This window comes from Bos taurus, unplaced genomic scaffold (assembly GCF_002263795.3).
Source record: "Bos taurus isolate L1 Dominette 01449 registration number 42190680 breed Hereford unplaced genomic scaffold, ARS-UCD2.0 Leftover_ScbfJmS_1260, whole genome shotgun sequence".
NCBI lineage: Eukaryota > Metazoa > Chordata > Mammalia > Artiodactyla > Bovidae > Bos > Bos taurus.
The window spans coordinates 1-23007 of record NW_020190364.1 but is presented as its reverse complement, the minus strand read 5'-3'; the positions used below and the strand labels follow the sequence as shown (position 1 = coordinate 23007).

General features: G+C 46.8%; 1 protein-coding gene across 1 annotated transcript; it reads right to left on the bottom strand.

Moving 5' to 3' along the window:
* Nucleotides 1-18078: 18078 nt before the first annotated feature.
* LOC101908745 (uncharacterized) lies at nt 18079-22580 on the bottom strand (the record flags this gene model as incomplete). Its single annotated transcript, XM_059884377.1, has 3 exons — nt 18079-18828; nt 21432-21627; nt 21770-22580. Coding segments are annotated over 2 exons (878 nt in total), but the record flags the coding sequence as incomplete, so codon positions are not given.
* Nucleotides 22581-23007: the final 427 nt, after the last annotated feature.

Sequence of the window (23007 nt, the reverse complement as noted above, 5' to 3'; positions counted from 1 at the left end):
CATTTCCTTCTCCAGGGGATCTTCTTGACTCAGAGATGGAACCCAGGTCCCCTACATTACAGGTGTATTCTTTACCATCTGAGCCACGAGGGACATGCATAAGAAACTGTTACCTCTCAAAACTGGGGTCAGAAGGTTGGGTGTGTGATTCAGGCTCTACAAGGCATTTCACATTCTCCTAGTATCTCCTCTTGTCTCCCTATGAAGCTCTTAAATCTCAGGACACCTCTAACCAATACCCTCTTTTGATGGGAGCTAGTGCTCAGCGGTTAATATTTTCAGCCCAGAGAGACACAGCCTGTGCTTTAGACCATGGCAAACCCTCCCAGCTAGCCCCAGTCCATCCAAATCTCTCCTGTTCCTCAGATCCCATGGCCAACAGGCAGTCCCTGAGTCTGTTCAGCAGACAAGCTCCCACAGTGTCCAGAGCTGAGGCTTCTCCTGCCCCCGTGCCCCCTCGGCCCTGCACAATGAGCCCGCACTCCTGGGAATGGAGGGTCCCCTGTGCGCTTCTTCTGGGGCTGCTGCTGGGCCTTCTTCCTCCTTCAACCAGAGCAGGGAGCTGGCTCAGGCAGGCCCGTGATTAAGGGGAGGAGGGGACGAGCGGTCAGTCCCTCCATCTCCTGTGGGCCCAGCCCTGCAGGAGGAGGTGCTGGGGGCTGAGAGAGGGCTTGGCCTGCTCAGCGGTCAGGACTCGGGGCGCATTTCAGGGAGGCTGAACCTACTGGGGAATGGTGACAATGTTGATGGTGACAAGCTGTTTCCATCTCTGTACAAGCTGGTCCAGTTCACCAAATTCTCTCAAAACTAACACCGGTATATAAACACTCTTCCTCTGGCAACAGGGGGTGGGCTGAGTGTTTTCCAGGAAACTCCTCGCTAACCTCTGGGAAAGATTCTGACAGAGTCTCTGATGATGCAACAAATGTCCGCTTTGGTTAGGAATCAACAAGGACTCCCTGTGTGGCACATGGATGTCAATGTTATGTAGCAGCCTCGATGGGAGGGGAGTTTGTGGGAGAAAGGACGCATGTGTGTGTTTGGGTGAACTGTTCCCCTTGGTGTCACTTGAAACTGTCACAACACTGTTTGTAAATGGGCTACACCCCAAATACAAAGCAAAAGTTAAAAAAGAGAACAACATGTGACCAAACACAAAGAGAAGACACTGGATGATTTGAACATTGGCTTCAAAAGTGCATTTTGTCAATACAGAAAACTACAGTATTTTAAAATTCTAGTTTATGATTTAGAGTCTATGATATTTAGGTGACTGATCAATTGTTTAATACAGGCACTGATAAGAATACAGGCTAAAGGCTAACCAGTTTTAATATAAATTTCACACTACACTCTAAAGCCAGGGCACATATGTCTATTTATCTGTCTCCCTCATTCCAACTCCCTCTCTCTATAGTTTTAAGATTTGTGTCACCAGTGAGCTCGCTCCAGCTCTCCTGCAACACACACCCTTCATTCTGTGGGAGAAGTGATAACACTCGTTTACACTAGTGTAAGTGAGGAGGTGACACATGGTGACAGAAAGAAGGAGACTGGCGGGGGCTTGGCCCGGCCTCGGCCTGGGGGCTTTGCCCAGATCCTCGCTCCCTCTCTCACTGCTGACCATAACAGGGGCCTGGAGAAGCCTGTGAGGAGCCCTGGCCAAGAACCTTCATGCACGTCCAGCCATTTACATCGTGAGCATGGAGTTTTCTCAAAGATCTTCAAATTTCTGTTTTTTTCTGACTTCTTTAGTCTTCATTAGTCTTCTCACCAGGGGTGTCGTTAACTAAATCAGCCTATATATTATTAATATTAACATATATCATTGATATATAAATATTATATTAAAATAACAATAGTACATAACATTTTATATTTATTTACATTATATATGCATATACTTATGATGATGCTGTGAAAGTGCTGCACTCAATATGCCAGTAAATTTGGAAAACTCGGCAGTGGCCACAGGACTTGAAAAGGTCAGTTTTCATTCCAATCCCAAAGAAAGGCAATGCCAGAGAATGCTCAAACGACCACACAGTTCCACTCATCTCACATGATAGTAATGTAATGCTCAAAATTCTCCAAGCCAGGCTTCAGCAATATGTGAACTGTGAACTTCCTGATGCTCAAGCTGGTTTTAGAAAAGGCAGAGGAACCAGAGATCAAATTGCCAACATCCGCTGGATCATGGAAAAAGCAAGAGAGTTCCAGAAAAACATCTATTTCTGCTTTATTTACTATGCCAAAGCCTTTGACTGTGTGGATCACAACAAATTATGGAAAATTCTGAAAGAGATGGGAATAGCAGACCACCTGATCTGCCTCTTGAGAAATTTGTATGCAGGTCAGGAAGCAACAGTTAGAACTGGACATGGAACAACAGACTGGTTTGAAATAGGAAAAGGAGTACATCAAGACTGTATATTGTCACCCTGTTTATTTAACTTATATGCAGAGTACATCATGAGAAATGCTGGACTGGAAGAAACACAAGCTGAAATCAAGATTGCTGGGAGAAATATCAATAACCTCAGATATGCAGATGACACCACCCTTATGACAGAAATTGAAGAGGAACTAAAAAGCCTCTTTATGAAAGTGAAAGTGGAGAATGAAAAAGTTGGCTTAAAGCTCAACATTCAGAAAACGAAGATCATGGCATCCAGTCCCATCACTTCATGGGAAATAGATAGGGAAACAGTGGAAACAGTGTCAGACTTTATTTTTCTGGGCTCCAAAATCACTGCAGATGGTGACTGCAGCCATGAAATTAAAAGACGCTTACTCCTTGGAAGGAAAGTTATGACCAACCTAGATAGCGTATTCAAAAGCAGAGACATTACTTTGCCAACAAAGGTCTGTCTAGTCAACGCTATGGTTTTTCCTGTGGTCATGTATGGATGTGAGAGTTGGACTGTGAAGAAGGCTGAGCGCCGAAGAATTGATGCTTTTAAACTGTGGTGTTGGAGAAGACTCTTGAGAGTCCCTTGGACTGCAAGGAGATCCAACCGGTCCATTCTGAAGGAGATCAGCCCTGGGATTTCTTTGGAAGGAATGATGCTAAAGCTGAAACTCCAGTACTTTGGCCACCTCATTGGAAGAGTTGACTCATTGGAGAAGAATTGACTCATTGGAAAAGACTCTGATGCTGGGAGGGTTTGGGGGCAGGAGGAGAAGGGGACGACAGAGGATGAGATGGCTGGATGGCATCACTGACTTGATGGACATGCGTCTGCATTAGCTCCGGGAGTTGGTGATGGACAGGGAGGCCTGGCGTGCCACAGCCAGGGAGTCATGGGGTCGCAAAGAGTTGGACACGACTGAGCGACTGAACTGAACTGACTGATGTTATAGTAAATTAAATTAATAAATATAAATAAACTAGCATAGCGATATGAGTATATATTACTCCTCAGAGGCAGACCTTTGCCTTTTATGCAGTCAACTCTGCCTGCTGATCATATTTTGTTTGCCAGAAAAAAATGAAGACTGAGGCCAGAATGAAAAGTGAGGGGAAGGTAGGCAGAGAAGACCCAACCTGAAATTACAGGGGAGGCATAATTGAATCACTCAAGTGAAACAAGAAGTGTGTTCCCGAGATCAGCCTGAAGCTCACATTCTTAGTGAGGGGAGCAGATTCGACCCCGCACCCAGCCCATAGGCACCTTCTGGGGTGGGGTGAGCGGGAGGGAGCTTCCTCCAGGTGTCTCTCCTTCTGGGGTGGGGTGATCGGGAGGGAGCCTCCTCTGCATGTCTCTCCACTGCCTCCTCCAGCTGACCTGCTCCTCCTCCCCAGGCTCTGCTGCGACCTGTGTGCTTTGCCTCCAGGAGGCCCGTTTCCTGCCCTCCACTGTTCCCCGCCTACCATCTCTCTTTCCTGGATTCTCTCGGCTGCCACCAGCCAGCCTGGAGACACAGGGATCACAATACCATCCCCTGCGGCCCGTGAGCTGCCCTCGCCCCTCCCTCCTCCTTTAGCGCTGGGTTAACGGGGTGCCTGGTGTTCATTACTGAGACTTTCCTTGCTCGCAGTTTCCTCCATTCCTGATGGTGGGATGCACAGGGCAACTAAAGACGTTTCTGAATTTCCCTGAATGTGGATGCTAGATGAACCTAGTTTGCTTATATCAGAATCATGTTGTTCTAAAAAAATATTTTTATATTCCTATTTAAAACCACTGGAAAACCTCCAAACAGGAAATGGTGACACCTCAAAGTCATACTGTTACATGACTAAAGCAAGTTGTAAAACAACACACATTATTTGTCTAACTGAACTAAAAATGGACCTATATTATCTGTGTAAATAAATATATATTTGAAAATGTTTTTTTAAAAAGCTGGAGCAATATATACAAGTGAACCACAGATACTTTGATAAGGATGAAAGAGAAATTCTACTTTTACTCTAAATTATCGAGTTTTTTTGTGTACTTTTAACTCAGGAGGAACTTGAACAAGAGTGTATATTGTTTGTATTTAAATAAACACTTTACATACGATTGTACAGAACCAGCTTATCATAAAAACCAGACCAATGTATTTCAGAGTCAAACAAATAATAAACTGGGTAGAAGAGCATGAATACCTGCTGAAGAGTTAGGGACAGAAAGAGCACACGAGCAGCACAAACAGTGAAACGTGGGCTGCACGCTGCTGTTCCCTCCAGTCACTGGGACGTTTCCTGAATGCTTGCTGGGTTTAAGGCAGCCTGGAAGTCAGTCACGTGTCCAAGGCAAGTCTGAATTGATGCCAGGCCCGTAGTAAAGACAAGTTTTAATTAGCAGCTCTCAGAGGTAGAAAATGTACACTGTATTCTCTAAACTCACTTTGGCCCGTTCCATAATGGATTGTTCCACTGAAAACAAAACACTCAAACCAACATTAAAACCACCCTTTTGGTGTACCTGAAAGCTTTTGCCATTTTAGAGCTTTCTCTTTTGCTGTCATCTCTTAAACATGTACAATAAATACAGTCAAGTCCCCTCAGGAGGGGCTACTCAGGGAGCTCTGGGCCTCAGTCGTTCCTAGGAATAAAAGTGGCAAAGAGCAGCTTTGCTCCAGAACTCTCAAGGCATTTTGGTGTGGGATAATCGGGACCCGTGGAAAGCATATGAAAGCCTGATACTGTTTCTTATATCTGCCACAGCTCCGTGATTTTCAATATCTTACTTTCTGTAACAAAAGATTGAGAATGCTCAGGAGAGAGCATAAATATAACTACATACTCGTTATAAATAGCATATAAGTAGAAAGTATAGTCAGATGTGAGTCTAACTTAGCTTAATATCCTAGTTCCTGTGGCTCTCAGTCCATAAGGCTCAGACTGCATTCCTCGGGCACCTCTGCAGATTGGACAGTAGGTGGCGCTTTCAGCCTGTTTGAAACAGTTTACGGGCTTTGGCTTGTTTACTTGCTTTTTAACTGTTTTACCACCATTGCACAGAAAAGAGTAATTTGGTATATAAGGGTATGAAGTCCAGATCAATGTCATGGGAGCAATTCCAGAAGAACACAAAGCCATACAACTGATCTGTAGGAAGCATTTACAAATATCCACAGAAAAGACTTTACCTCTACGTAGATCCAAACTGAAAACAGAAAGTGAAAGTCACTCAGTCCTGTCCAACTCTTTGGGATCCCTTAGACTGTAGCCCGCCAGGCTCCTCTGCCCATGGAATTCTCCAGGCAAGAACACTGGAGTGAGTTGCCATTCTCTTCTCTAGGGAACCGTCCCAACCCAAATTATCCAGTAATAAAACGCTTTTAGGGTTTGTGTCACAGATGCTCTTTGCTACTTTGATTCCTGGTAATGACAGAATCTCAGGCTGACCTGGGACCCGCCCTAAAGTAGTTTGTGTCCTGTGACCCTGGTCAGACACATAGACTTTAGTTCGGTTTTCTTGTGTGGGGACAATTTGACCTAGCTGCTCACAAGCGAAAAGCAAACTGCTAGACCTTAAAATGTTCCAGTAGAGTACAGTCAGGTGCTCTTGATTCTAGGTACTTCAAAGGATGCTTTTAAGCCTTGTCAGCCAGCAGCTTCTCTTGATTCTGAAAGCTGGGTTTACTAGGGACTGGCAGCAGTGGAAGTGTGATGAAATCACTGTAGCGGTGTTGTGCTTCAATGCACAGGATCTGTACAGACCAGGAACAAAGATAAAATATTCTGAAGGGGTGAATCCAGGGCATTTACTCTTATCTGAACAAAAGCTTGTGCACAGATGCATTTTATGCATCACTTCAGGGAGGCCACAGGCTCCCTGGGCTCTCCAAATCCCTCAGGTTAAGAGCTTCTGGCCTGGGAGTGAAAGAAAGTAAAAGCCAGCCCTTCCATCTTCCCCATTCCGACCTCTGGTCCCATCACATTCCGACCTCTGGTCCCATGAGAGGGACGGTGGACGCTCAGCGCGCTGTCCCAGCCGCAGGGCTGCCAGAGGAGTTACAGGAGCAGACCTGCCCAATGGTGCCGCTGCTTCCTGCCTGCTGCCGGGCCTTGTGAGAAGGCCCCAAGGAGATCTAGGAAAAGCAAAGGGGAGTCCAACTCAGCAGAGCAGCCCCGAAGCACAGGGAGTTAAAGAAACAGGAAGCACGAGTCAGGTCAAGGAAGGACCCCTTTCTGATGGCTGCGCTGATAACGAGTGTGGCTGAAGCGTCCTGCTCCCTCCGCATGGGTCTCTGCGTCTGCAGGCACTTCCGGTTTGCCTCACCGTGAGCGGCGGCTGCTGGTCAGAAGGCAGATCTTTTCTACCATCAATAAACTGTCTTTTCCCCGCTGTCAGCCCTGCAATCTGGCACTATATGCTCCTTGTTCCATTGGAGCTAACACTTCTGTAAAAGGAGATCTAACTGTCAAGAGTTCAAAATTCCAGGGGTCTGTGGAGTCCCGCCACCAATTCACCCCCCAGAGTTGTGTTTGAATCAGGTAAAAACGCTCATTACAGGCTTAGGATTGAGGATACTAAAGTGAGAACATGAATGAATTTAGAACGTTTGGAAAGTCTGATTTTAAAAGTATTTGTTTATCTTTAAAGTCCAATAAGAAAATTTTACTCTTGCTTATTTTGTCTGAGGAATAAACATGGAAAGATACTGAAAAAAAAAAAAAGCTACGAAATTTGAGGCTTTGAAGAAGGGAATTAAAAGGGAATAGGTCTCATGAAGAGTAACTCCTTTCAAATGGAGAAGCTGAGAGGAGAAAGAAATTGATTTAAGAAAAGATCTTACTATTAGAACTGAGGCCATCTGCCATTTAGTCAAATTTGCTTTTCTGCATGCAGGGTCACCTTATACAGACTCGTACAGACACACAATACAGCTACCATCTCCACTGATATGCAGAGGGGTGCCCTGGCCACGGCTTCAGACCACCTTGTGGGCACTCAGGATGCTCAGCACTCTGTCCTGTGTGTCTCTGGGAAGTGACTCCTAGGAGGTCCATCCACTGAGCCGAGTTCCACTCTGTTTTCAAACAGCCCTTTAAATCCCTGAGGCCAGCACCCCTCTCTCTCATCACATAAAATGTCCCCCCGTGTGTCACTGCTCCTCATCAACATGGCTGCTGCTTTTATAATCAGTCTTCAGATATGGTCACCTGATTCTATTATTTTTTTTATGCTGAAGTCAGTCAAGTGTCTTATATCTTACTAGCATATTAATATGTCAGATTCAGAGAAATAATTCAAGGATGAAGCCAACTGATTATCCTCCTATCCATATGAAGTATAAATATAATCTCTGGAAGTTGGTGAAGGACAGGGAAGCCTGGTGTGCTGCAGTCCATGGGGTCGAAAAGAGTTGGACATGACTGAGTGACTGAACAATGATAAAATATCATCTCAATTGATAATGAATGTACAGTGCATAGGGGAAAGTGGGAGAAAAGCGTTTTAAAAATTGGATCAAGCTTATCTAGTAAAATTAGCAGTTGCAAATATTGTTTGAGGGAAGAACATAATGAATTATGAAATTTTCCTCTTATGTGAAAGGAAAAAAGCAAAAGTCACAGAACATTCTCATGAGTAGACACATTTATTTATTTAGAAACTGCTTATTTTCTGTGAACCAATTTCCATTTTAAGAGTTTGTGGGGTTTCTGTAATGGCTCATGGTAAAGAATCCTGCCAATGCAGGAGACATGAGTTCAATCCCTGGTCCAGGAAGATCCCATGTGCCTTCAGAGGAACTAAGGCCGTGAAGCACAACCATCAAGCCTGTGCTCCACAGCCTGGGGGCCACAGCTCCTGAGCCCACGCTCTGCCACCACTGAAGTCTGGGGGCCCTGGGGCCCACGCTCCATAAGAAGAGAAGCCGCTGCAACCAGAAGGTCAGGCACCACAAGCAGAGAGTGCGCCCTGCTCACTGCAACCAGAGCAAACCTGTGCAGCAGCAAGGACCCAGCACAGCCCCCACCCAAGAAAAGAGCCTGTGAAAGAACAGCTGAAGCCCACGCAGTGCTGTGCCTACCCATCCAGTGGCCTGAGCAGTGGGCACTGCAGGCCAGCCTTCAGGGGGAACTGCGGAGTAGGCAGCGAGCTCGCCTGCCCGCCTGTGGACTAGACAGCACGTCAGATCCAGTAGCGTTGCACTCAGCTGCTGAAGTGACCCATTCACGGTGAAGTCCTCCTTGGTCAGAGCTTGCTCAGCTGCCACCTGCTCTTCCCTTTTAATCTCTTCAGAATCTGCAGACGTAGAGATCAGGGACGACCTCCCAAGAGTGTTCACGGGAAAGAATGCCGCGCATGGGCAGAACTTCTCGGGTGAGCATCCGCCGATTCAGACCCACCAACTGAGCTCCCTGGTTGCCGGGAATGGGTCGTCTCCAGAGTGCAGAGGAGAGTCCGTGTCACACAGACCGATGGTAAGAAGTTCACATACATGCCTCTGGGAGAGGCTGGCGGTCAGCCCAGGGATCGTAACCACCAGGAGTCTTGGCTCCTGGAAGCTGCCTGGGTCTGGTTAGTGGAGGCTCCAGGAGCAAAGCGGCAGCAAACTGCAGCTCAGCTCGCTGGCGAGGGTTCCTGGAGGACGCAGCAGGGACAGCAGCTGGGTTTTCAGTGGCAACGATGGCATGAGCTGCCTACAGAAGCTTCTCCCAGGTTCTCTTCGGATTCCTAGTGTGGACGCCGCCACTTTTCCTTCTGTAGATGTACTGCTCCGTTGGGAAGTAAAGGTCGGTGCCACCTAAGTGGGCCCCTGCTGCAAGGAACGTGATGACGTCGTCCTTCATTTGCCGGACAGCAAGGACCCAGGATAGTGTAAAAGATTCACTTCCCGTTATGACAAGAATCCAGACAGTGCCGTATGGACCACTGTCTGGGTAGCGTGGGAAAAGCCTGAGAAGATGTTTTAGAGAAGCCAGATAATCTTTCTGGTAAAACAAAGTTGACTTTCATTCAGTTTGTAGAAATAAAGCTGTGAGTTTTGTTCTTTAGAGGTTTAAAATTTTTTGTAACGTCTTGGCATTTCTGAGAAACTTACAATACATGTACAAGGCTCAAGAACCTAAAAATATAAAATACTTCATATTACATTGTTCTTCCTACCCCCTCCCTTCTTGTCAAGTCCTTGCTGCTTCCACAGTCAGCCACGTTTTTGTTTCTCAGGGATAGCTTTCAGAGGTGTATTTTTTTTTTCTTCTAAGTATTTATTTGGCTGTGCCTGTGGGACCTTTTCCATGAGAACTCTTATCTGTCGCATGTGGGTTCTAGTTTCCTGACAAGGGATTGAACTCAGGCCCCTACAATGAGAGTGCAGAGTCTTAGCCCCTGGATCAGGAGAGATGGCCCAGAATGTCATTTTATGGATACACAAGCAACTATGAATATCTATTTCTTCTTCACTCCACATGTGGTGCTAATGGTAAAGAACCCACCTCCCTATGCAGGAGACATAAGGGACTCAGATTCAATCCCTGGGTCTGGAAGATCCTCTGGAGCAGGAAATGGCAACCCACTCTAGTATCCCTGCCTGGAGCATCGCCATGGGCAGAGGAGCCCGGTGGGCTACAGTCCATAATGTCAGAAAATGTCGGACGTGACTGAGTGACTGAGCACAACCACATTTAAAACCATAAATGGTCACATACTGTGCACAATGTTTTATGGTATCTTGCTTATATTCAGCTGACACTATCTTGGGGAATATTCTCTCTTGGGACACTATTTTCCACCAATCAGTCCACTGAATAGATGATGTACTATAATACGCTTTACTGGTCCACATTGGAATAAACACTAATATAAAATGACATCTTGACATCACAATAAACAATGTAATGCATAACCTTAGCCTAATTTATTCCATTGCAGGAAAATGTATCAATTTCTAATGCATTAGGAATTTCTACAAATCTAATGGACTTGTAGCCTGAAGTATTTCTAACTGGAATATAGCATCTGATAGGATGTTGCTCATAAACTAGCACGTTGCTGGATTCCCCACCCCCACCCCCTGAGGAGCTATGCAATGATCATTTCTCTTTCCTTAAGACTCAACCTCTCCTCTTGCCAGATTTCTCCCTGGTCTGTTTTTAAAAACATTCTCCAACCTCTTCTGCCATTGTGACTTCTCTATAATCTGCTCCTTCTTAGCACTGTCCTTCATTCGCATGCCTTCATTGCCTGGTCTGGTCTCTACCTGCCATCTGAATATTGCCCATCATTGCTCCACCCACTCCCCTGGAAATGGTATCAATATGGCCAGATAGATGATTGAGTATAGAAAAATGTTTCATGGATGATATTGAATCACTGAGCCTGGATGAGAAGGAAACATCCACAGGGGAGTCTAAGGTAGCTGGGGAAGAAGGAGAATTTAGGTTTTATCTGTGGTCTTCACTCAGGGGAAGATGCTACAGGGCCCACCAGGGAAGGAGAAGTCAGAGTCAGAGGTAAATACTTGGGAGGTGGTGTCCAGAAATTCCAGCAAGAACTCTGGAGAGAAGAGTGAGGGAGAGCGCCTGCTGTGAGGCTGCTGTGAGTGTCAGGCAGGGACACACACGGGGCAGCAGAGAAAGGAGCAGGAAGGTGATAACAGGCTTCCCAAGGGAGGGAGGGTGTCATGGTGATAGTGATGTGCACAGAGTCACACATGTCACGGAGATGAGGGAGGACGGAAAAGAGCCAGTGAGAGGGAGGGTGGATGCAACTAATACATCCTGTACGCTGTTTCCTGAGAGGCCAAGAGCAGAGGCCGAGAGAGAGGCTGCGCCAGAGCACAGGACACAATGAAGGAGACATGAAAGTTGATAAATAAAAACATAGGTGTTCAAATCAAGATTGTGTGAAAACACTCTTTTAAGGAATACAATTGGGATTTTAAGGAACTCCTTTTAAGGAATATAGAAATAAAATTGCAGGTGAGATATTAATTCTTAGATGATTCACAAGAATGACTCCCCTGCCTAAAGAGTGACACCATCAGAAGCAATTCTGTGCAGAGGTGAGCGGGGAGACGGCACAGCACAGTGGTGGAGACACGTGGTCGATGGAGACTCTGGGCCTTCACGGGAGGAGGGGGTTCCTGTAGACCCCACATGCTGGTGTGCTGAGAACATCGAGCAGGAGTTACTTGAGCCATTGAGAGTCACTGTACTTGAAGAGGTTTTTGTTTACATATAATTTTATTTCCTTTTGGCTGCCCTGGGTCTTCTTTGCTGCCTGCAGGCTCTCTCCACTTGTAGCGAGCAGGGCCTGTGCTCTAGTTGGGTGGTTGGGCTTCCCGCTTTGGTGGCTTCTCTTGCTGTGGAGCGCTGGGCCCTAGAATGCCTGGGCTCAGTCTTTGCGGTGTACAGACTTAATTTCTCTGTGGCGTGGGATCTTCTGGGGACCAGAGATCGAACCAGTGTCCCCTGCCCTGCAAGTAGATTCTTAACCACTGGACCACCAGGGAAGCCCCTGTACTTGAAGTTTTCATTGGAGCTACCTAAAACATGATAAAAGTGATCTCAGCAAAAGGGGGAAGGAGCAGTGAGCACACAGCCTGCCTTCCACCAAAGAGAGCCTGCTGGGTTTGCACAGACCCCTTTCCGTTTCTGAATCGCAGTTGTCATTTACTCATTTCCTCTTTCTCCACCTGAAACCCACACATGTCTTAAATTCTCCAAGCAATCTTCCTGGTGGCTTTCTTCCATGGAAGTAGAATTTCTCGGCAAAAGATTCTATGCAATCTTTCTATGTGAATATCAGAAGAAGGTGAACATTTTGTTTGAGGTTATAGTTCTGGAAATTCAGAATTAAATATGTTTCAGCTCACATTGGCCAAATGTGCTGTACCTGGCCTCAGCCTCCTGTATTTTAGTTGGCTCACTGGTGTCATTAAGGTCCTGGGATCCCTCTAGCCCCTCAACTACTGCATCCACCTCCTACGGCCTGGCAAAAAAAAAAAAAAAAAGCTCTCTGGTACCATTAAGATCCCTGTTGATTGCAGATCCTGTGATCTTGCTGGTGCCTTGACTTGCTGCAGCTTCCTAAGTCCTTACCTAGGATTTGTTGGCATAAAGTTCAACCAGGAAAAACAGAAAACAAAACCTGTTTTAATGTGTCTCTTGATATTTGGTTTTGTTTTTACATTTGCAAGAGCAAAACAGAGAAAATGAAGCAAAAGTTACTTTCAAACATATGTGGTTACCTGATTTAGAATTACTGATTCAAAGAGTGTCTATAAAAATAAAATGTGACTTCCACTCCCAGCTTTAAGAGGAACAGTATCTGAACTTCCTCACCTGGCACTGGTAATTAGAAAGCTGAACAAAATACTGGGAACAACTGTTTTCAGATCCTGGACAGCAGGCCATGCAGGACTAAATTCCTAGAGTGAAGATGCATACACAAATCCATCTGATGGCTCCCGGCTGTCTGCCTTCAGGCAATTTCCATGCTGCAGGTACAGGGAGGGGAACCCAGATGCAGCCCAGCAAAGCCCTGATCTGAGAACACAGGTGAGCCAGGGAGGTGCAGAAGATGATATGTGTGGGGCAGGGCATCTGAAAAGAAACAGCTACTCAGACAGAAAGAATGATTCCAAGTGCTTAATGAGCCCACTGAGTCTCTGCCATCTGATCACACACAGGTGAAATTCCACAAGGATGAGCAGGAACAACTTTTGAGGAAAGAATGATTACTGGAGATCTATGCATTGAGTGGGACCGGATGCCATGATCTTAGTTTTCTGAATGTTGAGCTTTAAGCCAACCTTTTTCACTCTCCTCTTTCAATTTCATCAAGAGGCTCTTAATTCTTCTTCACTTTCTGCCATAAGGGTGGTGTCATCTGAATATCTGAAGTTGTTGATATTTCTCCTGGCAATCTTGATTTCAGCTTGTGCTTCATCCAGCCCAGCGTTTCTCATGATGGACTCTGCATATAAGTTAAATAAGCACAGTGACAATATACAGCCTTGAAGTACTCCTTTTCCTATTTAGAACCAGTCTGTTGTTCCATGTCCAGTTTTAACTGTTGATTCCTGTCCTGCATATAGGTTTCTCAAGAGGCAGGTAAGGTGGTCTGGTATTCCCATCTCTTTCAGAATTTTCCATAGTTTGTTGTGATCCACACAGTCAAAGGCTTTGTCATAGTCAATAAAGCAGAAATAGATGTTTTTCTGGAACTGTCTTGCTTTTTCAATGATCCAGTGGATGTTGGCAATTTGATCTCTGCTTCCTCTGCCTTTTCTAAAACCAGCTTGAACATCAGGAAGTTCACGGTTCACATATTGCTGAAGCCTGGCTTGGAGAATTTTGAGGATTACTTTACTAGTGTGTGAGATGAGTGCAATTGTGTGGTAGTTTGAGCATTCCTTGGCATTGCCTTTCTTTGGGATCGGAATGAAAACTGACCTTTTCCAGTCCTGTGGCCACTGCTGAGTTTTCCAAATTTGCTGGCATATTGAGTGCAGCACTTTCACAGCATCATCTTTTAGGATTTGAAATAGCTCAACAAATAGATGGGGAAACAGTGGAAACAGTGGTTGACTTTATTTTGGGGGGCTCTCAAATTACCTCAGATGGCGATTGCAACCATGAAATGAAAAGATGTTTACTCCTTGGAAGGAACGTTATGATCAACCTAGACAGCATATTAAAAAGCAGAGATGGTACTTTGCCAACAAAAGTCCGTCTAGTCAAAACTATGGTTTTTCCAGTGGTCATGTATTGATGTGAGAGTTGGACTATAAAGAAAGCTTAGCACAGAAGAATTGATGCTTTTGGACTGTGGTGTTGGAGAAGATGCTTAAAAGTCCCTTGGACAGCAAGGAGATCCAACCAGTCAATACTAAAGGAGATCAGTCTTGGGTGTTCATTGGAAGGACTGATGCTGAAGCTGAAACTCCAATGCTTTGGCCACCTGATGTGAAGAGCTGATTCATTGGAAAAGACTCTGATGTTGGGAAAGATTGAGGGCAGGAGGAGAAGGGGACGACAGAGGATGAGATGGTTGGATGGCATCACCGACTCAATGGACATGGGTTTGGGTGAACTCAAGGAGTTGTTGATGGACAGGGAAGCCTGGCGCACTGCGGTTCATGGGGTTGCAAAGAGTCAGACATGAGTGAGCAACTGAGGTGAACTGAACTGAATGCATTGAATAATGTCCAACATTCATGTGGGGCTGAGAATCCTCAGCAGCCAGAGTGAAGGAACCTCCTTGAATATGTGGGGCATTCAACTGAGACAGAAAATGCATGTATTAGAGCTGAAACTAAAAAAAAAAAAAAAAGAGAGAGAGAGATGAAACTAATCACAAGCCTTAAAATAAAGGGCATATAGAATTGTACTAACAAACCTTAGCAATAATCATCAAAAGTGTCTGTTATAAAAGTAATCATTTCCTACTAGGAAAAAGCAAAATGAACACTTTCTGAAAACATACAAAGAAAACAAATCAAAAGACATTTCTATAGCCCAGGAAACTTCAAGACACTTAGGGGTCCTGTGTCAGACAGCAGGTCCGATGTATATTTCATATTATCTCATACCCATCCACAAAATGAATATAAACCCCTTTATATACACTGCAAATATGCTAGAATATTCAAGAAATTGACTACTTTCTGGAAAAATATGAATTCTCAAGACCAATATTTAAAGCAGCTATAAGAAAAGAAAAATAAGCAAGGAAGGCTATAAAATAAATTTTTTCAAGAATTACTTCTGAAAATCATGTGAAGGCTATGCAAGCAAAGAACAACTGACTACAAAAGCACCACATAATTTTAGAGAATCAAGAATAGAGGAACAGAAGAAATCTGTATTTTGTGAACATAATTTAACCCTGATAGGAGTCGGACACAACTGAGTGACTTCACTTTCACTTTTCACTTGCGTGCATTGGAGAAGGAAATGGCAACCCTCTCCAGTGTTCCTGCCTGGAGAATCCCAGGGATGGAGAAGCCTGGTGGGCTGCCATCTATGGGGTCGCACAGAGTTGAAGCAACTTAGCAGCAGCAGCAGCATGAGAACTTGACATAAGTGACATAAAACAAAACGACACACCAATTTTACCTACTATTCTTGGTCTCCTAATCCATTAAATGCTCATTAATGATATATGAATCATTGCAGAGAAATTCTCCATCTCTAAAAAAAGTTAGGTTTCCTCACAATTTTTGTTCCTTTAAAGGAAGTCAAGCTGTACAGTCTAAGAAGTGCTTGCTCCAGAAGATGTGGAATATATATACAATGGAAAATTACTCAGTCATAAGATCAAATGAAATAATGCCATTTGTAGCAACATGGATGAACATGGTGATTTCACTTTAAGTGAAGTAAGTCAGACAGAAAGAGACAAGCATCGTATGACATCACACATGTGGAATATTGAAGAATGATACAGATGAACTTATTTACAAAGCAGAGGTAGAGTCACAGACATAGAAAACATGCTTATGGTTACCTAAGAGGACACGGGGGTGTGGGGAGAGGTGAGTCAGGAGTTTGGGGTCAGTACGCACACACTGCTGTGTGTACACCAGGTGACATAAGGAGCTGCTGTGTAGTGAGGGAGCTGTACTCAGTATCTTGTGACGACCTGTAACGGGAAAGAATCCGGAAGAATATATAGTCGCTCAGTCGTGTCCAGCTCTTTGGGACTCCAGGGCCTGTACCTGCCAGGCTCCTCTCAAAGGAGGGATCACAAGGAGCTGGACACAACAGAGGGACTAACCACACAAGTCCTACTCTGCTCGTTCTCAGCCAACTTGGAGAAAGACAGGACGCCTTGTCAGCACTGCAGTAAGTTCTGCTCTAAGATGCCTGCCCTGTAGGGAACAATTTGAACATATTCTGAACTTCAGTTGTGCTTGCAAGTAATTTTGTCAGGAGAAAGAGTTGGTGAAAGAAAGCACAGCTGACCCAGAGGAAACTAACCAGGCGGGAAAACACAGAACACAAGCTTAACACACAATAAACATTAAACTGACTGAGGACATTGCGGGAAGTGTCCTAGTTCATGCTCTATTTGTCCACACTTAATTGAGTGTGCTCAGTTAAGACACTCTGTGTCTAGAGTGCGCTGTCATTCTTGGCTAATTTAAAATATAGTGTATTAATAGGAAATTGGAGGCATAATAAGGCAAACAGATCAGGAGACGACTGTCATCGAGAAGAGAGTTGATGACTTAAAGTGCCCAAGAGGAGGGACAGGCCACGCCACTGGGCCACACGGGAAAGGATCAGCCTTGTCCGGAGAGGGAGGGAGGGGAACTCAGCACAGGGGCCTTGACTGTGACTCCTCAGGAGGGAACAGTGAGCTGGGTGCGCAGGCTCAGGACTGGCTGGTGCGCGTGATGTTAGCGGCCATCCTCGGTGTCTGGCTCTGGGTGACAAGGGAAGGGGACAGTGGCCCGGAGCGCAGCTTAAATGTCACCTCCTCAGAGACACGTCCCCGTGTGCATCTGCGGTGACAGCTCCCCCATGTCTCCTACCCTTACCACCTCGGTCCTTCACAGCACCAGGGCCGGCCCTGTCTGCACCCGCTGGGGCTCATCACCCATTCATCCTCGGGCCCCAGGACTCTTCTCCTCCCCGCCCCTCTCTGCCCCAGCCCCCCCATCCCGCTGTGCCATTTCCCGCCCTTCACTTCATGGAGCTGATTCTTCTACAAGCTGTTCTGTTTATTCCTTGTCTGGTTCCACAGCGTCAGCTTTGCGGGAGCAGCAGAATCCTTTCTTTTTAAAGTGTGGTGGTCTTCTGTTTTACTCTCCTCTTGAATGTCAAGGACTGTGAGGTGTCGTGGCTGGGTCCCTGCCCCCAGCACAGGCCTGGCACAGAGCACATGCGCTCTCAGCATTTGGGGAAGAACCAGCAGTGGTAAGCCTTGTTGCTGCCCCCGGGGGACTGTTAAAAACAAGACAACAGCCCCAGAGGAGTTGCTTAGTTAGGAACCATGCTAGCAAAATAGACGACTTAAATGCAGTTTTGGCTCTTCCAGAAATGAAATCTTGAACCAGTCAGCCAGGAATCTTCTGATTATCACTAGTTAAGTCATCTGCCTGAGAAAGCTTTCCAGCCTTTAATGGAAAGTAACCTCACAGTAACCACTTGGATTCTTTGCCCAGTACAACTTCCTTGTTCCTGATCCCTTATGCCTATAAAAGTCTTTTATTTTGTGCAACTCCTCAGAGTTTCTAACTGCTAAATTGGATGCTGCCTGATTCATAAATCTTTAAATAAAGGCACTAAGATTTTAAAATTTTACTCAGTTGAATTTTATTTTAATAGGGCATATAGCTTATTTTGGAGAAGGCAATGGCATCCCACTCCAGTACTCTTGCCTGGAAAATCCCATGGATGGAGGAGCCTGGTGGGCTGCAGTCCATGTGGTCGCTAAGAGTCGGACATGACTGAGCGACTTCACTTTGATTTTTCAAATGGCAACCCACCCCAGTGTTCTTGCCTGGAGAACACTGCAGGAAGTGTCATAAGACGTATATCCCTGGGACATGCAGGAAGTGTCATATGTGACGCATATCCCTGGGACACGCATCACAAGAGGGCATGTCCCAGGGATGGGGGAGCCTGGTGGGCTGCCGTCTATGGGGCCGCACAGAGTTGGACACGACTGAAGTGACTTAGCAGCAGCATAGCTTATTTTAAGATTATATTTGGCTTTTAAGAGATTGTTATAGATTCAATTGAGCTTACTATGAACGATGTCGGATTCAGGATCTCCGAAGAAGATTTAGCTTCAGGACCAGGGACCAGGATTGATCACTCAAGAGCGTTTGTGTAGCAGAGTTTCATGACAGTGGGAAAAGGTCAGAGAAAGCTTCTGACATGGACAGCAGAAGGGGGTGGGGAGTGCCCCCCTTGCTAGTGTTAGCAAGGGAGGTATATACTTTTTAAATTAGTTACTACAATAAATCAAAAGAATGTCTCAGGTTTGTGAAAGTTTTACCAGACCCACTCCCACAATTAGCATTTTAGGATAACAGGATTAGAATTTAACAGAAAGATCCTACCAGACCCATTCCCATAATATACATTCTAAGATATCAGGATTAATCAGAAGGTTTTTAGGAAGGAGAAACTGTCCTCAAGCAGGATACATTGTTGTTATATGATCCCTAGTACAGAGTTTAAGTGGCTCAGATGGGAAAGCATCTGCCTACAATGTGGGAGACCTGGGCTGGATCCCTGGGTTGGGAAGATCCCCTGGAGAAGGAAACAGCAACCCACTCCAGTACTCTTGCCTGGAAAATCCCATGGACAAAGGAGCCTGGTAGGCTACAGTCCATGGGGTTGCAGAGTCAGGCATGACCGAGCAACTTCACTTTCTTTCACAGAGTTTAAACTCAGTTGTGTAATCATCAGTTCTGGGCCTAAAGAAAGAAAGAAACAAAAACAAAAACAAATGTCTTAAGTGACTAAGACTAAGGAATGTAGAGAGAGAAAAAAAAAAAAGATGTTTGTCCTTTCCTCCTCCTTGAGAACTCCAGACCCTCTCTCCTCAGCTTCCCCCAGACTTCTTATCAACCTGCCTAGGAACTGACTCTCACTTTGAGCACCTCTTCAGCCTGTGAGCTCCATGAGAACATCAGGCCAGAAAGATAAAAGACCTTGAGTAAATGTTATGATGACTGAATAACTGTACAGATAAAATGATTAAACAGAGTCCATGAGAAGGTTACATTCACTGAAGATTAGCTTTTTCTTCCTCCTCCCTCCCTGTTTCCAGAACAGAAGTTCAAGGGATTTATATCACCCTCACCTCATAAGGAACTCCAGTGGTCTGGGTGAGTTTTATCTTTTCTCTATTTGTACACTGGAAGACATTTCATGACTGTACCCCCAAAAATTGAGAAAATTACTACTTGAGGGGCAGGGACCCTCCATGTTGTCTGAGTCAAAACAGAACAATATGTGAACACAGGATATTGAGGAGGTGGCTGGGCCCCTGGGCAGCTGGAAGGAGGGAGACAAAGGCAGAGGGGTGCTGTTTCCTCCTCCCTCCTCCCAACATGACACACTTGTCCCTCTTTGTACTTAATCAATCTGATCCTGATTATCTGGAGATTGACATGTCTGCTGGCAGATGGTGTGGTCTTAGGTCACAGCATTAAGGCCACCAGACCTCAGTTCTGAGCTGTTTGCCAGACCTAGGACGAGTCTTCAGCGTCTTAGATCTGCTGTTTTATCCCTGAGCATTGACAGCGGTACCACCTATGTGAGGCCCAGAGGCAGAGGCATCGGCACTTGGGATTGGTCACTGAAAGGCTGCAGCCCCGTGAAGGCTGCCCCTAGAACCCCAGCCGGAACACGAGTGGTATGTGCAATATCTGGATGAAGCAGTGAAGATGTCAGCGAGAGACACGCAGTTGGTGCCAGGACAGCATTGAATTAGAGCACTGGGCTTTTCTCCACTCACTTCCAGACGGTCAGGCCCTATTGCCACTGGCCACATACCCTGAGTGATAACCATCTCCTGGGAACTCCAAGTCACAGCCTGGTGGCTGGGCCTCCACAGGGCTGAAGGATGTGTCAGGAGCGGTTTGCCCACAGATGCTGGGCACCCCAGGGCTCTGACAGGGGCTGGTGAGGCTGGCATGGCAGGGCCCCACAGCACAGGGTATTGGGGTGCCTGGTTGGGGCTGCCATCAGCTAGGGCCATGCCACCATGAAGGCCCCTGGTAATTTCTGAGCTCAGAAGCTAAAGCAAGGTTGAGCCTGACTAGTACTTGGTTGCAAGACCAGCTGGAAAGACCAGGTGCTGTGGACTTTCCCGCTTGTCTCTCCTTTCATCTCTCTCACCCTTGGCCACCCTTGGTCTCTTCTTTGGCCATTGGGAGGTGGACCTATTGTTTAGCCTTGGCCTGAGTGGGTGCTGTGGGGGTTCTGACAATGGGCAGCACAGTTGGGCTGCCGTCCTCTGTGCTTGCTGGCCGCTCTGGGTTGGTGGGCAGGTTGAGTGCCTACAGGAAGGCAGTACTTTATGCCATGGAACTGTGTGCATAAAATGGTTCTAATGGTGACATTGGACCTCTGTGTATTTTCCACATTTAAAGAACTGTAGCACGTCTGTGTGTGTGTGTGTGTGTGTGTGTGTGTGCATGTGTAAAAGACAGGAAAATTCTGAAGCCAAACAAAAAATTGGATCACATGATAAAATATGAATGAGCTTCAAAAACATGACACTGTGTAAGAAACCGGACCTAAATGGCCACAGTTGTACAAAGCCATGTGCTTGAAATACACTGAATAGGCTATTCCATGAGGATGAAAGAGTGAGGAATGTGGAATTTAAGTGACTGATTAAGGAACATTAGGTGTCTTTGTAGGGAGATAAAATATAAAATCTTCTGGATCAGATAGTGATGATGGCTACACAACTATATAAATAGGCAATCACTAAAATATAGTGCTCAAAGGAGAATTTTTGGGTATATGATATATATTTCAACTTAAAATGATTAATTTGAATTTTTTTTCAAAAATAACAAAACCCACATATTATTCTCAGTGCTTTATTTGGTTCTCACTCTAAGCTCTGTAGACATAAACAAACATGCCTGTGTCTGTGTGTGCATGCTCAGTCGTGTTTGACTCTTTGTGACCCCACGGCCTGCAGATAGCCAGGCTCCTCTGTTCATGGAATTTTCCAGGCAAGAATACTGGAGTGGGTGGCCATTTCCTACTCCAGGATATTTTCCTGATCCTTCACTGTTTCTTCAGAATTTGTCTCCAGAGCAAGGAGTCAGCCACCACCACTCGCCTAGGCTGAGACTCAGGGCACACAGAGGAGTGGGGACATGCTCTGGTGGGAAAGAAGGAAAGCGTGTCCTGCTCAGAGCGTGTAATATGGGGAAGCCAGAGGCAGGCTGGCAGGAAGAGGGCCGTCCCAGGTGACAGCTTAGATGAGATTTGGCTTCCCCCATTTGGTACTAAATTGAAAGGAAGAAAAATAAGGAAGGTGACAGTCACTGACCATGCACTGAATCCTGGAGCCCACTGCTGCAGGGGCTGGGGTCTGGTTTTCCAGGTCGGTTGCTGCAGGGCAGGACCTCGTGGCTGGAAGGAGAGGGTCCCCAACTTCCCAGTGTGTTAAGAAAGTTCTTCACTTCGACATCCTTCTCTGGTCGTCTTCAATTGGATACTCTGTGGATAAACTTGAAACAGTGTTTCTGAAATTAATTGCAAACAAAGGTAATAATTACGTTATTGTTGAGTAACAATGATAATGGTGATTTTCATTATAATTAATTTCAAGATTTCTCATTGAATACCTACATTACAATACAAATATTAACAAAAACCCCCAACAACCTGTCGGGCCATCTGGTCGACCTCGCCACAGCAGCCACCAATCTGTCAGCTTTGTGATTCTCACACAGATGTATCCGTGTCTCATACCCGGGAAACACAGCGCCTCCACACGGACACCATCCTTTCCACTTCTGAGCCCGAGGAGAATAGAAGGGACTCCTGGCGCCCCTGGAATAGGTGCAGCCCGACCTGCAGGAAACCCGTCTGCGGAGTCCTGAGCACGTCACCGGGAACCGTGGCCGCCTGGGGGACGACCGTGAAGGCAGCGGGACGACCGTTCCCCCAAGGAGGCAAGGAAGCGCTTCCGGCGCACTTCGGGGAGGAGGACGGGCGGCCCGTGGTCCCTTGCGGTGCCTCCGGTTCTGGACACCAGGGCCGGCCCTCTCCGGGGAGAGGACACACGTTTGTGAATCGGGACTATCGGGGTCCATGGGGGAGGCTGGGAAGACTGGACATGTCTGCGTGCGTCCGTGTGGTCCGCACCTCCGGGCGCGTGGGAAACATGGAGAAGGTGTAACCCCGCGGACGCCGGCGCCGTGACCTTTCCTGCTCGCGCTCAGCTGCCCGGCGGTGCCCGCGGGCAGAAGGGGCCCCGCGGCGCGCTGGTCCACCCGGCCGGGCAGCGACACCGACCGCCGCCGCCCGCCAGGCCGCGGACCTGCAGCCCGAATCTCCGGAGACAGCAGGCTCTTCCCGGGTCTCACGGCACCGGGAGCGTTGCCGCTGTCACCCCCGGCCTCTGGAGCTCTGCCCCGGGCTCGGCGGCCGAACCTTCGCGGGAGTCGCCAACGTTCCCCGGGAAGGGACCCGGCTCACGGCGGCCGCTGGGTGGCTCCCGACGGGCGGCGCACACGGCCCGGGCGGACCCCGACCGCCGGGCCGCCCTGACGCCCCGCTTGTCCCGCGCGTCCGCCTGGGAGCCGGCTCCCGGCCGCGGCAGGGCGCGGAGACCAGACCAGACGGGAGGGCGGGAGCTGGGAAGACCTCCCCGGGCAGCTGCGGGAGAAGGCGCGCTCCTCAGCGATTCCCGAGGCTGGGCCCCAGGCGGCCCAGAGGGCAGGCCCCTGCTCCCGGGCGGACTTAGGAATTTAGTGAGACTTTAGACTTGTGTGGACTGTAAAACTGAAACCATGAAAGGACTGGGTAAAATCATGTATGAATGATTTTTATTCTGTGGAATAGAAAGAGTGGAATCATGATACAACATTTAAAACAGTCTCTTCAGAAGCCATCAAAGA